Here is a 16,718-nt window from a genome sequence, read left to right as displayed (position 1 = left end):
TGCATGATACTTGCTTAAGATAATAAAAAAGAAAGTCTATCATTGGTACAGTAATTAAAATGTGTATGTAAAAAAAGCTAAGAGTTAAATATTATATGATTTTATACCTTTAAGTTTTGAAATGTCAAGAGGCTGAGGGTCATTACTATTGAAAGAACACAACCTAAGAAATAGAAAATCACAACCTAAGAAATAGAAAATGAAAGCCAGACAATAGGAAAATTAGCACAAGTTAGGGCTTTAATTCTTTTAAATAATAAATCCAAACAATGTTTTAAAAAGCACATCCAGCACTTGGTTCAACTCTGGGAAAGCAGAGCTTACTAAGGAATGTAAAATTAAATACATTTGTTGAGACTATTTCAGACACTGATTTCAACATACTACTTTAAAAAATAACACTCCAAAAAGCTGCAACCATTTCCCCAGATTTTGAGGGCCAAATCAAATTACTTAACAGAAAATGATAGCAGTAAAAATGAAAAGGACTACTAAACTGAAATAAAATCCAAATCTTGGGGAAAATAGTAGTGGTCACTGGATTATATATAGTACCTGGATACTGTTTAAATAATTCCTTTTTTGAAGTTCACATAATGGTTCAGAATAAACAGCACTGTATACATACCAATGTATCCCAAGGAAAACTTTTTGTAAATTTCAAAGAGCTTTTCTCATAACTTTTTTCATAGTAGAAAAGAAAAAACTCCAGGAGGAGAAACAGTAAAAAACAAAAACAAAAAAAACCAAACCCATAAATCTTTCTGGACAATCACATTGTAGAATTCCTGGAGACATTTTATTCTTTCAACACAGCTTTTAAGTAGCCAGGGTTTTTAAGAGATAAAACATTATTCAAGATACTATACATATACAATAGTGCCTCAGAGGCTCTGTTCTTTAAGTATCCAATACTAAAATCAATTTGCAGACCTTCCGAATTATTCAGTTCATTAAATAATGCAACTTTGAGACTGGCTGAATTTTCTGTTGAGCCACTGGTTACTTTAAGTCTTCCACGAAGGGTGGGGGAAATGTGACAAGTGAAGGAGAAAGTATCCGTTTAATAGCTGAATGGCATTTGAGTGGAGGGGAAGAAATGAGTTAGGTTGTTACGGTTCTTTAACAACACCCACCAAAGCAGGTCTCAAGGTTCGCCCGTGTAGCTTATACCCAACTTTGTTTACTAGTGCAACAGTGCCAGGCTCCTTCCCCTCTATTGGAGTATGGAACAAAGCTTCATGTTCATAGGGATCAAATTTGTCACCAAGAGGATTTAATTTGAGCAAACCATGTTTTTTGAACACTTTTTGAATCTGGACTTCAGTCATAACAAGACCCTCATATAGGTTCTTCAAATGAGGATTTTCTTCCTTTATTTCATCTTTTGGGACACTTTCTGTAGCCTTTTCCAAAATGTCAGCAACTTCTAGTAAATCCTTACAGAAACCTTGAATACCTAAAGGAAAAAGAAAAAAATGAATATTTGTACTTTTAATGTCAATTCAAAACTTTGGACTCATTTTACATAAGTAACCACAAATCCCATCTCTATATGCACATAAGGATAAATCTGTCATCTAAGCACTACTGAGGGAGCTTGGTATAGTGGGAAGAGCATTGGTTTTGGACTTCAAGACCTGATTTTGGAACTTAGGATTTGTATGACTTAGCAAGTCACACCAAAGGGTGTGAGTCTATTTCTCTCTACATTGGGCAAAGAATCCTACATTCCTCTATCTTTCTTCTCCTACCCGAGATGATAATGCTACAGAGATATGAGATTTTACAGCTTTTCTAGACCTAATTTCCACAGCTGTAAAAAAAAACCAGATAAAACTAGATAATTCTAAAGGTGCCTCCTGGCACTGGAACACAAGATTTTCTGAGGGGAAAAACAGCATGAAAAAATTTAAATATGACCTAGAAATTCACAAAGATTTAGAAAAACAAAGCACCTCAGCTTTTTCCAACTAACATTAAGGCGGGGAAGATGACAAAAGATGACATTTATTAGGGAATGGTTAAACAAATGATAGTATATGAAAGTAATGGAATATTACTATGCTGAAACTTTACAAAATGAATGATTTTAGAGAAACCTAGGATAAGTTTTGTATGAAATGATGCCAAATAAGCAGAACCAGGAGATCAATTTAGAGTATATTCATAAATTATAAAGAGAAGCAACTCTGAAAGACTTGAGTCAAGAAGAATGCTACTCATTTCATGACAGATGTAACAAATTCAAGGTAAGTTATACACTTTTGGATATAGCTAACAAGCCTATTTTGAGCATGCATATTTGTTACAAAGCTTTGTTATTTTTCTTTTCAGTGGGAGGATAAGGGCAGGGAAGCAAAAGATTAAACAGGAGAAAAAAGGAGTCATTGAAGGCATGTTTTTTTTTAATGCAGAAAAGAGAACAGAAGGAAAGCCATAAAGTCTAGCAGACAAGTACAAGAAAAGTCCCCCCTACTCTTCTCCCTCACATTCCTATAAATATTTGTGAAAACTGCTAAACACTTTTAGGAAGAATTTGGAGAATAAAGGGTCATGCAAAATGAAAAAAAAATTCAGTCCATTTAAATTCCACTGAAGGAATGAGTGAAACTACATTTTGAAATAGAGTCTTAAAAACAGAAGGCTATTATGTGCAGGTACATTAGTGGTGCTTAGCTAAATAAGGCTTTTGGAAAGCCAACAACAACAAAATACTTGCTGAATGCCTACTAAAGGAAAGGAGATTTTGACATGGTTCTTGTTCTTGAAAGAGCTTAAACAGATAGTCAAATAGATACAAAGCTAAAAATACAATTCAGCAAGTAACTATGAAATTATAGATCGCTACATGTGTTTTCAAAAATTAAATGTCCAAATAAAGTGATTAGGGAAGGGGAAATAAGGGAATAAGCATTTATTAACATCCACTATATGCCAGGCACTTTACAAAGGCAAATAGCCCCTAGTACTATACCCATTTTACATTTGAGAAAACTTAGGTAGGTTAAGTGATTTGCTCCAAAAGGAAGTGTCTGAAGCTGAACTGAGTGCCTGCATGCACAGAGCTCTATCCCCTACTCCACCTACTTATTAAGAAATATATTGCCAGTTCTCACCAGTTATAATCCTGGATTACTTTCAGACACTTAATGGAATGTGTATTTGATAGTGGAAGCAAAGTAGATCTGTAACAATTTGGGTGTTCCTTCCTCACAGAAACCATTCTCTATTCCCAAAGGCTGGCCAGTGCAGAACAAATTCTGGCAGGTCCCACTGGAAAGGGCTCAAGTAATCAGGCAAGTGATGCTTGTCATCCATCGGAGGACACCACTCCAAAATACCAATAATGGAATTCTAAAAGCTGCAGCCACTGTGAAAGTCTGAGCACTCAAACCAAGGAGAGGCTGCGAACTAGATCAGTGAAAGGAGCATCCAAAATAAAAATCATTCAAGAAACATTAATTAATACTCTTGGGCTGAAATAATGTATATGGATTGCCTTATAATACAAGAAAAAGAAGCCTTTAACATTTGTAATATTTTTCTTTGAGTATACAATTTCACAAGAACACTTGGACATTTCCAAAGGTTCTCTAGCTATAATCCCTCCTGGAATAACTGAATGTATTTTGAATCAATTTTTAAATCCAATTTCATACTTTGAGAATGCCATCAGATCCATTCCAGAGGCCACACAAAATGGGTAAGCTGCTTTCAGAAGGGCACATGCACATGCGCCAGCCGGAGCCCAAGCACCCTGGTTTTAGTCTTGTCCCCCTCCTCTTTGAGTTCGTTTCTGGAACGGTATTTTGTAACTGAAATGCCAGAACTCTTTGCTGAGGCTGGTCTGTCTCCCCTTCTCCATGGCTTTGCTCTGCTAGCCATATGTTTGCTCACTTATCTTTGGCATCTTCACTTGACCAAGACCTCCTTGGCACCAAACCCTGCATTTCTGACCTCCAATTTCCCTCCCTTCTCCTGTAGCTCACTCTTTGTAGGGAATGAGCAGAGTCTCTGAATCTCAGCCCTAGGTATGGGAATGTGTTCTGCTCTCACAGATACTGCTAACCCTATTTTTTTTATCCTTGCCATAGCTTTGAGCCCCTTTACCTTTTTCCTAGGCTATCCCCTCAGGATGCAACTGCATCACCATTTCTCTATTTCAAACAGCCCCTCTGGACACTCCAGGGCAAACTTCCTTCACCAGATCCAATTCTCTCTTCCAGTCCTTGTCACCTATGCCCTCCACATCCAACCTCATTTGGCCAATTTCGTGGCTTATACATTAAGGGCCCCATGGCAGCCCTTCCCTTATTGATGCTGGCCTCTCCTGTGCCTGAGTCCTCTCCACTCTTGTCTTCTCCAATAGACAGGTGTCATGATCATCCCCTTTTCGAATTTCCAGTCTTGCCTTGTCCTCTGGCCCCTGTCCTAGCACCAGACATGCTCTAATATTTCCCAATCACTCAGCTCTGTTGTGCCCTTTTCTTTCCTTCCAGTCATGCTCCTAAATAACAAAATCTACGATCTCTTCCTGAACTCCATCACTTCCCTCTTTAATACCTGTCATCTCTTCATTGCTAAATCCCAACAGCCTTTTAGCCAGCTCATCTCTCTATCTCAGTATTTGCCACTGCACAGGAGCCTCCTCTCCAAGGTTCCGGGGCTCTGCACTGTCCTGCCCACCTCGTCTTCAGCCTCCCCAGCCTCACTAGGAGGTTTGGCCTGGCCTGGCCTCTTGTCCCACTGCTCTTTGGCTCCTCACAAGGTCACTTTCTTTAATCAGATAACTCCTGAATCAATGTGTCCAGTCCTTCCTCCTGGACAATAAGTACCACCACCACCAAATGCCTTTCAAGACAACTTACTTTATGTGTCCAAAACAGAGTTGCCCTCCTCCCAAAGCCAGCCCACTTCAAGACCTTCTCACTGCTGTGGAGGGTCCTCACTCCTCAAATTCTAGTCATGTTAGCAAACCTGGAATTATTCTTGGCTTCTTGCCTCTCCCTCAAGAGCTTCAGGCCTTCTACAAGAACACTTCTTGCTTTTGTTTCCTTCTCTCCATTCACACAGCCATCACTAGGTGTCCCAGCCCTCCAACCTTTATCCCCACACAACTATTACTGTATCTACCCAACTGATGTTCATCTACAGGAATCTACAGCCCCATTCCAGGATCAGCTTAAGCATTACTTACTACCCTAAGACCTTTCTTCATTCTCCCGACTGTTAGTGCTCTACTAACTTCAAATTACTTTTTAATTATTTTGACTTCCTTGTGTAAATTTATTCCTGGTTGTTTTATTTTCTTCAGTAAAACAGTAGTTCTTCAGGGTAGAGCCTTATTATTTTTGTCTTTGAAACTCTCTTAATACCTATATAGTTCCTAGCACCAAGTATATACTTAATTAATGCTTGTTGAATTGGAATCTCAATTCAAACAGCACCTTCAAGAGGACAAATGTTTCTTGGTAGTGTGAAGATTAGATTTAGCTATCTCCTGATTGTAACAATGAAGGTACTTAGCTCCTTCTTTATTGGAAAGATTGAATTGTAATCCCCAATGTATTTTTAGATTTTAATCCCCAAAAGTGTTAGCTCGGTATTTGAAGCAGATCTACCCATTTTAACCTACAAAAAAGTAACTAACTACAAAAGGTGTGATATAACCAAAAAAGGTGTGAACGCCCATTTCATATATTGAGTAGAGTCCTGGAAAGGAGTGCCTGCTATGTATGCTTGGTAGAAGTGAAATTTAGGGGAGGTGACACAAGAAAAAGATCTTTAAATAAAGGAACACAGAGATGGGAGATAGATCGAAGAACTCTGACTTGGAGTTGGTCTGCTGGATGATCAGTCTCTCGAGTTTGGAGTGAAGAAGAGTCACTTGGAGGAGAGACTGGAAGACAGACACTCGGCACTTGGCTGTGGAACTTGATCCTGTAGGAGCTCATGCAGGAGACCTCAGACTGTTTTCCTTTTAGATGGTCACTGTGGTGAGTGAAAGGCTGACTTAGTTTCCCTGCCTTTCTGGAGGTGTGAACCTTGGAGAGAGGCCCATCATCTTGAGACTCCTTTCCCTAATGAGGGCCTTAGAATTTCTACCTGGCTCTAAGGAAGCTGTAGTTTTCCCCTTTTCTCTCATTCCTTAATATCTTCCCTCTATTGTAAATAAACTACCATAAATTCCATTTACTTTAGTAATTCATTTTGGGATATAGAAATTAAATCCCTGGTGACCACCAATTAATATTTCAAGTACAACCATAATAAATCTAACAGTAGACTTAAGTCTCAATTAAAAGAAACTATTATGCAGGGACTTCCACTCAAGGAAATCATCAACTTGCTAATAAAGGAAATTATAAAGTTTACTTAAAGGAACATAACCCTTTAATTCAATTATTAATAATTTCCCTTTAAGTAAAAGTAGCCTTAGAATAAAAAACTTTAAATATTTTACTAGGAAATGAAGCTACAATTATACTAGACTGAACTCAAATTGTTTGCAACTTGTGCTGGAAGAAAAAAATTCTCACACCAAGAAAGGACCTTGCTGATAATCAAAGATTCTTTGTGTGAATGAGTTTCTGAAGGCGAGGGACTTTATTATATTAATTTAATTTTAACATGTATTAAAGTTTACATACCTTGAGGGGTCTTAGAAGCATTTCCCCATTTAATGGATAAAGACTCTGAGGTTATAATCTTGTTCAAGGTCCCAGAACTAGGCCACAGGGAAGGGGCTGGGATCCTTAAAACTGCATCCTGCTTCAAAGCCCAAACCTACTGCCATCTGTTAACAGTTGTATCTGCCCACCTCTGTTTATCATCTTGCAAGGAGCTACTCAAAAACCACTTGACTAAATAATAAAACACTTCCTTTGGAACAAAAAAAGCAGAGATAGAAAGCAGAAAATCATCCTACTCCATTATATCAAGGGCATGATTTTTGTCAGTGGACAGTCTTCATGAGTTTTTATACCCAAAAATGTTTCTTAAGAAGCCAGTGCAGACCTTTCTTCTCTGAACTATCAAGAGTCATCCAAACCTTTTGAGCCTGGCACATCACAATTTGTGTTTCAATAGAAAAAACCTTTAAGAACCCATGAATCCTGCTCAGTAGGAGAGGCACCAATGGAGGATTATAGAAAAGAAATACAAATAACAAACTCCCCAGAGGACTTAATTTTTTATTGTAATTCGTTAATAACTAAAGTCCTATATAAAATGCATGTGAAATGTTGAGTATATTAAGATAAAAAAATCATTACTACAAAGTTTAACTTCTAACTGAAAATGTTGGGTAATACATTCATGAAATCTTCTATTATAAGTAGCATTATGGACTTTTTTTTTGAGAGACAAATCTAAGTAGAAAAGTGAAAATAAGGATTTTGCTTGATGGGATTTTCTAGGCACTGCTAATGAATTTCAAAGCATTTTTATTAAAGCTTCTAGAGAAAACTCTGGGTTTGCCAAAGAATAAGGAAATTTGATTATAATTTGGTCAATCTTACTATCTTTGTAAATACATGTAATCTCTCATCTTTAATTAAAAGCACAAAGCTTTAAAATATATTAGTGGTTTTCCTTCATTGCATCCTTCCTGATGCCTATCTATTGTACTTAGCAATTCTTCAGTATATTTGCTTAATGATTATGATGGGAAGTACATTACTCCTATTATTTTCCATCATAGCACCACCAGGCAGAAATGAAATGTGTATACAGGAGTTCTCTTGGGTATTTATATTTGTCCAGAAGGGTTAAGTGATTTGGCCAGTAAACAGAGTTAGAATTGTATTCAGGTTCTTAATTTCTAAATCTACTACTGTCTGCCATTTACAAACAGTTACCATGTAATAATTACGCTTCAAGTGTCATTTTGTTTGACTAAAACACACAACTCTCTCCATATATAGAATCAAACACTCTCCCACTGAATCTAAATATACCTCAAGGAGTGCTGCCTTGCCCCTGCTTCATTCCTCATCCCATTCTACTGTGTAATTAATTTCTGTACCCTAAAACTCCAATTCCCAGTATCCCATGTTCCTTCTCTCATTTAATGTGATGACATAAACAGGATATAAAGTTGGTGTAGCCCTGGCCCCTCTCCCTCTCTTCTACTCCCTTTCCCCCCCACCCCATGATCCTATTTGGTGGAAGGTGGTGTAAGGTGAGTGGCAGGAGAATCTACTATTAGATAATTACTTTTTATTCCTTTACTCCAAGTGATTATTAATAAACTTTATAAAATATAATACTTGGAGTATTGGACATTAATTTTAATCTTACACTACTCAATGCTGTACCTGCTTGCCTTGGGTGTTCCCAACTACAAGTTTTCCTATTACATTTTCTCACACTAAGAAGAGAAAGGAAGAAAACAACTGATAGAATCTTTATGGAAAACAAATTCTATGACAAGTGCACTCTTAATTAATAAATAAATGTAATAATTTTTGTGATTTAGAGATCACCCACCATATAATTTTGCCTCTTCTACCAATTTTTGGCTCCGTTGCCTCAAGTTCTCTGTATCTGCTAAGGCTCGCTTATATTTCTCCTAAGACAAAGAAAAAAGCAGATTATTTCCACTGTCACTGCTCCTTTAATAGCAATTAAGAATTGACAGAGACGGAAGGTCCTCGGTTCAAATCTGGTCTCAGTCACTTCCCAGTTGTGTGACCCTGGGCAAGTCACTTGACCATTGCCTAGCCCTTACCATTCTTCTGCCTTGGAGCTAATACATGGTATTGACTCCAAGACGGAAGGTAAGGGTTTTTAAGGAAAAAAAAAATTGACAGACAGATGCCAAGCTATGAAGCATTTTGACACTGCTACTGCCAATCCCACTCTATTAAAAATAAACACACTCAGGGTTTCAGGGTTTTGAAAAAGACAAAGAATAAATTAGGATGAAAGCCAACCCCACCTTTAAAGTACCCACACTCTTTAACAATAAGGACATTACTCCAAAATTTTCCACTCAAAAGTACTAGCAGAACAACTAGAGAACAAGATACACATGAGTATCAAATTTAATTTTCAGATCCTTTGTGTGTGATGCCAAGGATCTGGGAAAACTCACCTAAATCTATCCTAACCCTCTCTAAGAATGTATTCTTATTCACACTTTGGGCCATAGAACTTTGCCTCTGAAGAGCAAGTTAAAGGCCAGCTAGTTCAATGCCTTCATCTTATAAATGAGGAAGTTAAAAAGCCCAGGCTTTTTAATGTCATATAACAGCAAACATATCTAGGACTTAGACCTTAAGGCAAATGCTCTATTTTTTTAATGTCATATTGTTATTTAAGTTGACAAAAATGAAAATTTTCACTTAAGAAACTAAAAAGAAAACTAGAGAGATAAAGGAAACTAAATGAGGCTAAATATTATTACATACTTTAAAAGTATATATTAAATTAATCAAATTAGTATTCAATCTGTCTTCTTTCTGTTTCCCTCTGTGCATTTTCTTAAAATCTTATATTGACATCCTTTTAGGGGTAGGGATGGGGGGAGCGGCAGCATTGTTATCAGAAAGTATACTTGTCTCACAGAGTAAGAGGCAGAAACTAGGACGAAAATCCAAAAGCGCTCTTTAAACACCTTACCAAAGTTTCTTTCAGCTGTTCTTCTAATTTGACCTTTTCTTCAATTAATGTCTTCTCTGTAGCGGTACTGTCTATCTTCTGTTCATTTTGACTAGAATCCTCTTCTAAGTTCTGGCCATTATTTTTCTGTTTTGTTGCTGTACAGAGCCGTCTAGAAGAGGTTCTGAAGAAAATTCAATACAATGTTAGTGATTTGCCCACTAAAAAAAAAAAAAAGAGGATCTGTTAAGAATCTTCACTCATATAAGCACATGAAAAAGTGCTCTAAATCTCTTATAATCAGAGAGATGCAAATCAAAACAACTCTGAGGTATCACCTCACACCTAGCAGATTGGCTAACATGACAGCAAAGGAAAGTAATGAATGCTGGAGGGGATGTGGCAAAGTGGGGACACTAATTCATTGCTGGTGGAGTTGTGAATTGATCCAACCATTCTGGAGGGCAATTTGGAACTATGCCCAAAGGGCGATAAAAGACTGTCTGCCCTCTGATCCAGCCATAGCACTGCTGGGTCTGTACCCCAAAGAGAGAATAAGGAAAAAGACTTGTAAAAGAATATTCATAGCTGCACTCTTTGTGGTGGCCAAAAATTGGAAAATGAGGGGATGCCCATCAATTGGGGAATGGCTGAACAAATTGTGGTATCTGTTGGTGATGGAATACTATTGTGCTCAAAGGAATAATAAAGTGGAGGAATTCCATGGAGACGGGAACAACCTCCAGGAAGTGATACAGAGCGAAAGAAGCAGAACCAGGAAAACATTGTACACAGAAACTGATACACTGTGGTACAATCAAATGTAATGGACTTCTCCATTAGTGGCGGTGTAATGTCCCTGAACAATCTGCAGGGATCTAGGAGAAAAAACACTATCCACAAGCAAAGGACAAACTGTGGAAGTAAAAACACCGAGGAAAAGCAACTGCTTGACTACAGGGGTTGAGGGGACATGTCTGAGGAGAGACTCTAAATGAACACTCTAATACAAATACCAACAACATGGAAATGGGTTCGAATCAAGGACACATGTGATACCCAGTGGAATCATGCATCAGCTATGGGAGAAGTGGTGGGAGGGAGGCGGGGGAAAGAAAATGATCTTTGTTTCCAATGAATAATGTTTGGAAATTACCAAATAAAATGTTAAAAAATAAATAAAAAGAAATTATCATTTGAAAAATAAAAAAGAATCTTCACTCATGGAGGCATCTGGGTGGCTCAATGGATTGAGAACCAGACCTTAGAGACAGGAGGTCCTAGGTTCAAATCTGACCTCAGACATTTCCCAGCTGTGTGACCCTGGGCAAGTCACTTAACCCCCATTGCCTAGCCCTTGCCACTCTTCTGCCTTGTAGCCAATACATGGTATTGACTCCAAGATGGAAGGTAAAGGTTAAAAAAAAAAAAAGAATCTTCACTCATATTAATCATTTGCCCAAAACATGAGAAGGAAAAAAAATTATCTTTCAAGTCAAATACTGCTAATCTTAAATATATGGAAGATGCTATGAATAAATCTATAAATTTACTTTAATATACAATGTTCAGTTGTGTCCAATTCTTCATGACTTCATTTGGGGTTTTCTTGGCAAAGTTACTAAAATGGTTTGCAATTTCCTTCTCCAGTTCATTTAAAACATGAGGAAATGAAGCAAACAAAGTTGTGACTTGCCCAGGGTCACATACCTAGTAAGTGTCTGAGGGAAGATTTGAATGCAGGAAGAGCAGTATTACTGACTATGCACTATGCCATCTAGTTGCTCTAAAATGTGCAACAATGATAAAACCACTCAGCACAAACTAGTAATATGATAATTGCATTAATGTCCAAATTAAGTCATGATCTTTCCAATTCCCTATCATTTCTTTAAATATTCCCTTAAAACATATGGCAAACAACAGAATTTAAGGGGTATTAGAGGTCTTTGAAATTATGTAGTCCAACTTCCACAGGCTACTCAGAAACTTAGGGACAAGCTTAAGCTAAGTTTAAGGTCTCCTAGCACAAATTGTATTGGAGGTCTAGAAATCAAAGTCCCTCCTCAAACACATAATGGCTGCTTGATCCTAGATTATTTGCCACTCAGTAGCCCAGGAAATATCTTAAAAGACATTAAATTATAGAGAAGGCTTGGCTGACACAACTGCCTTACCTAGGTTTTTTGCAAAAGAATAAAATCAAAGGTCCAGTCCCAGCACATGTGTTCATGAAAAAAATAATGACAGGTATCACATTTACTGTATAATGACAGGTATCACATTTACTGTAACTTCTCATCTCCTTTTCACTTATGAAATTCCTACTTAACCTTTAAAACTGAACTTAAATGTCACTTATAGCAAGCCTCTCTAGATTCCAGTTTATGACTTTGCCCAAAATAGTACTTTCCTCTGAACCCCTTCTTTTCTGAAACTGCAAACCATCCAGATACAGGCACTCACACCCTCATGCCTACACTATTCTAACCCTGCCTCTGCCTCAAGACTCCATAAATTTAATTCCCTCACTATTCACTGTTAAAATGGTCCTTTTAAAGTACAAATCTGACCACATCACCCTTAATTCAATAGGCTCCAGTGGCTTCTTATCACCTCTAGGATAAAATAGAAATCCTGTTTGGCTTACATAGCCCTCCAAAACCTGGCCCTTTCTTTACCATTCTAATTTTGTTAAAGCTTATAATATACTCCAAACCTACTTTACAATCCAGTGACACTGGTTTCCTTGCTGTTCTTCACATTAGGCAGTTTTCACTGGTTTATAACCATGCCTGGAACTCTTTCCCTTCTCACTGGTTTCCAAGTCCCCTGGTTTCTTTTAATTCTTAGGTTTAAGTAACTTCCCTCCTTTTTAGTGTTAGTTATTTCCTTCTTTTTCTACAAGTTTTCCTGTATATATTTTATTTGTTTGAGCCAGTTTGTTTGCATATTGTCTCCCCATCAGAATGTCAGGAGATCAGGGATGGTTGTTTGCCTTTCTCTTTGTAAGAGATGAGGCGCTTAGTACAGTGCCTAGTACATAGCTGGGACTTAATAAATGCTAATAGACTATCATTCATCATCAATTTTATATTGATCTTCTGTAGTCTTGAACTTAAATAAAAATTTCATTTAATTGTAGTATGTCAAAGAGAAAAAGAACCTTAGATCCTCTTGTCTAATTTCTCACCAAATGGAGGCATCTTTTCTCTAATACTCATGACTGATAGTAACAAACCAAGTCAGTGGGAAGGCTTTTATTAAGTACCTACCACATGCCAGGTACTATGCAAAGGCCTGGGGATGCAGAAAAAAAAAGGGGGGGGGGGGCAAAAAACTATCCCTGTACTTGAGGAGCTCATAATCTAGTAAGTAGACAACAATTCAACATATATGTATAGATGAGCTATATAAATAGGATAAATTGGAAATAATCAACAGAGAGGCTAAACAGAGAGTACTAAAATTGAGAGGGATTGGGAATGGTTTCTAGTAGTAGGTGGAACTTGAAGGAAGCTAGGAAGAAGGGATGAGGAAGGAGAGCATTCTAGGTATAGGAGATAGTTAGAAAAAATGCCTGGATGGTATTGTCCAAGGAATATCAAGGAAGCCAGTGTCTGGAATAAAGAATGTGGGGGTGGTGGAAGTTAAGTTTTAAGAATGTAAAAATAGGTAAGGTCTAGGTTATGGTGGCCTTTGAATACCAGAGACTTTGTATTTGATGCTGGAGGAGCCACTAGAGTTTGGGGTGGGGTGGGGGAGGGAAGCTTAGAATGTATATATATTGGAGGTAGAAAAGGTGAGACCTGCACTTTAGGAAAATGGTAGCTGAATACAGAATGGACTGGCGTACAAGTGACTTGTAGAGAACAATCTAGGCATGAGATGATGAGGGCCTGAACCAAGGCAATGGTACTATCAGAGAGAAGGGGACCATATCTGATAGGTGTCAGAACAGTGAAATTGACAGGCAATAGCAAAAAAACTGGATATAGTGGATGAGATTAACCATAAGAAGTTAGGGATAACATTTGGTTTTGAGCTTGGATACTGGGAGGACAGTGATGCTATCAACAATAACAGAGAAGTCAGAAGGGGGGCAGTGTTTGAGGGGAAGGATAATGAGTTTAATTTTGGACATGTTGAATTTGAGATGGTCAATAGACACCTGAAGATGTGAAACTAGAAGTCAGGCAACCTATCTCTATTGGTAGTTCTAGTCAGAATTTCCAGAGTAGCCCACTCCTCTGTGAGGAAGCTAAAATTTTTTAAATAATTTTTGTATATTAGTTAAAATAAATTGCCTCTCTCTAACTTCTACTTAATAGCTTCAGTTTTCCCTTCTGGAACAATCAATTTATTCTTTCATCTTAAGAGCCAGATTACATTTTTAAAGACAGTGTAAGGGTAATAATCATTGGCAGATTAGAAACCATGGTACAAAGACTAAATTCAGAACTCTTGGAGTTGAAAGTAGAGAAGGGAAGATTACAGTAAAAGCTTGTCCACATTTTCCCACTGAATTTTTTTCTACTCACCCCATTAGTCACTTGCTGAAAAAGGCCTTTCCACTCAAGCATTAATGCTTTCATAACTGTATTTTTCCACATCAAATTAGTAATCATATATTCAACATCACTCATGGATAGCTTTGTTTGTAAGGTTTTAGTCTAGTTAATGGACTGAACCCTAAAGGTCCCTTCCTCCTCTGATACAAATGCCAAGAGATTTCCCATTTCTTTGTATCCCCTTCAGTAAACTGGAACATCAAAGGTGTTCAATAATAACTAATGCTTGGAATAAACTCTTCATGAGTTGAATACCCAGTGGACCTTAAAGACTTGCCAATTTAACTAGATATTCTCTAACCAAGCTAACTCTGAAAGGTAAAGGACGTTTAGCAATTAGAGATGGAGAAAGTCAGGTCATTCACCTTTATGACCTTTAGACTGTGGGTTCCTAATTATTACTTCACTTTAACTGTTACTAGATGTAACTCCTATGTTAGGACAACTCCCTGTTGTCCTTTATTTCCCAGTGTGAAGGTGAATACAGTTCAGCCCTTTCACAAAGGTCCTAAAAAGCAACTCCCCCTCCAATTTAGTGACTATAGTTAACATAACTATAGCTCCTCACTAACAATAAATTGTCAATGGCTTTTTCAGATGTACCAGAGAAATTCTGGGTAAGAAAATCAGTCTCAGTTGCTATGAAAAAAATTTGGATTCCTCAAATATAGTTACCTTATACATTTAAAATGAGGCAAATTCTGTTCATTGTAAATATGCATATTCACCTTAATGAACTGAAAGCCACATGAAGACAGATCCATTCTTAGTGATTTCAGTATCTTGTTAAGAAAGGAACTCTCTACAGAGTAAAAGGTGTTACAATGTTGAGCTGAAATCAGTTCTTCCAGTACTGAATAGACAGTAGGCTCCCAATACTTGGGAACAAGAGATTGTGCTTTTTTGAAAATGTTATTCAAAGAATACAAAACCATGAAGACAAAAGGAAATTGAGTTGACTTCAAACTTCGTAACAAATCTAATTCCTTTGGTAAAGATCATTCAACGGTGAGGTAATAAGAGTCAGAACTCCTATGAACTAGTTTAGTCATTACACTTAAAACGACTGCTCTACTGGACAGGAAGTTACATAAAGGCAAGGATCATGCCTTATTAATCTTAGTATTTTTCACCAGAACTGAGAAGTTATTTGTAAAATTCCTATTTCACAACATCCTGCTTGCCCTGCCCCACAGTATAACTTAAAGGTCCTTGAAGACTGAGACTCTATCGTTATATCCACCATACAGCAGTGCCTTTTTGTAGTCAATAAATTAATTGAATTAATTATGGTAACTTTTCTGAGCCAATAACCTTCAATTCAACATTTGTTATAAAATGACTATTATATTGGAGGCAACAGTTTCTGACTTCAAGTTTATGGAACGTGCAAAAAAAAGGTCACATAAATAACACCTTAACATTTACAAGGAACTTTCCTCACAATACTGTTCCCCTTACACAAGAACTATTGTTTCCATTTTTCAGAAGAGAAAAATGACGCTCCAAGGATTTCAGTTACTTGCCCAAGGTCACACTGTCAGTGTCAATCACCGGGCTTCCACCTTCAAAAGCCAGTGCTCTTTCCACTACGCCTTCAATGCTGCTAGCAAAAAAGTTCAGACAGTGCGATGAAGCAATCTGAAAGCACTATTCGAGGAGCCTGTGATTTTTCAACAAGGGGCAATCAGAATTTTTTTCTTTTTGCTTTTTCTACCCCCAAACTCAGAATCCGAAGAATGGGACCCAGGCTGTGGGTAGGGAGCAGGGGTGGTCAGGCAGGTAGATGGGGGAAGGGACCCGGAGAACGAGGCTGGAAAAAGCAATGAAATTGGGGTAGGGCAGACCGGGCAGGGTGAGGGGCTGGGAAGTAGAAAAAGAGAAGGGGGCCCGGGTGGACTTACACCGGGGGCGGTGCTGGCCCTGGCAGGGGACCAGGAAAGGCGGAGGGAGCGACTGGCGAGACGAAACCTGCACCAACTCGGAGCCGCTCGTAGCTCCTGGGAACAAGGCCCGGGCACTCCAGCCCTGGGGTTCCCTAAGACTCTCCGCCGCCCCTTTCCCCTCGGCCGAAGACGTGGGGGGACTGCCTGTCAGTAACTACGACACATGAGAAGAGAGTGACAGGGAGACGAGGTCCCCGACCTCCCCTTGAATAAAAAAGTCTGCAGATTCTTACCGGAGGGAGAGGGCTATGGCTGGGAGAGTCCGTCGCACCAAACCCGAGCACTGTGCCGCCATGACCACCCCTCAGTTCAGCGTAACCCCGATAGTGAGCACGCGCAATGGCACGCACGCTCTTACTAGCGGAGCTTCGACTTCCCTTGGTGCGCCGGTGCGAGAGAAATACGGAGCAATCAGGGCTCACCTCCCCAATTCTAGCCAATTGACATAAGTCCTCCCCTTAAAGAACAGAAGCAATCTCACCAATCCTTGCGTCAATTGGGCGTAGCCGCCTCATTGTGGGCGGGATCTAACGACGGAAAGAGAGAATCTTCCCGTCAATCCTCACTTCTCTCTATAGTTAGGCTGAGAAACAGG

General features: G+C 38.4%; 1 protein-coding gene across 1 annotated transcript; it reads right to left on the bottom strand.

The window, feature by feature from the left end:
* Positions 1-222: 222 nt before the first annotated feature.
* On the bottom strand, positions 223-16,631 carry GRPEL1 (GrpE like 1, mitochondrial). The gene is made up of 4 exons (XM_001372282.5): positions 16,357-16,631; positions 9,628-9,790; positions 8,494-8,575; positions 223-1,459 (listed from the first exon to the last, which is right to left on the bottom strand). The coding sequence occupies exons 1-4, from the start codon at positions 16,416-16,418 to the stop codon at positions 1,113-1,115; spliced, it is 654 nt and encodes a 217-aa protein (XP_001372319.1). The 5' UTR covers positions 16,419-16,631; the 3' UTR covers positions 223-1,112.
* Positions 16,632-16,718: the final 87 nt, after the last annotated feature.

The sequence above is a fragment of the Monodelphis domestica genome, chromosome 6 (genome assembly GCF_027887165.1).
Source record: "Monodelphis domestica isolate mMonDom1 chromosome 6, mMonDom1.pri, whole genome shotgun sequence".
In the NCBI taxonomy this organism is placed as follows: Eukaryota; Metazoa; Chordata; class Mammalia; order Didelphimorphia; family Didelphidae; genus Monodelphis; species Monodelphis domestica.
This window is presented reverse-complemented; position numbering and strand designations above follow the sequence as displayed.

Excerpts from the sequence above, each read along its gene's own strand:
- GRPEL1 (XM_001372282.5), bottom strand. The coding sequence starts at position 16,418 with ATGGCGGCACAGTGCTCGGGTTTGGTGCGACGGACTCTCCCAGCCATA. Across the intron at positions 9,791-16,356 it reads GCCATAGCCCTCTCCCTCCG|AACCTCTTCTAGACGGCTCT; the intron begins GTAAGAATCTGC and ends AATTTTCTTCAG. Across the intron at positions 1,460-8,493 it reads AGAAGAGGCAAAATTATATG|GTATTCAAGGTTTCTGTAAG; the intron begins GTGGGTGATCTC and ends TTTTTCCTTTAG.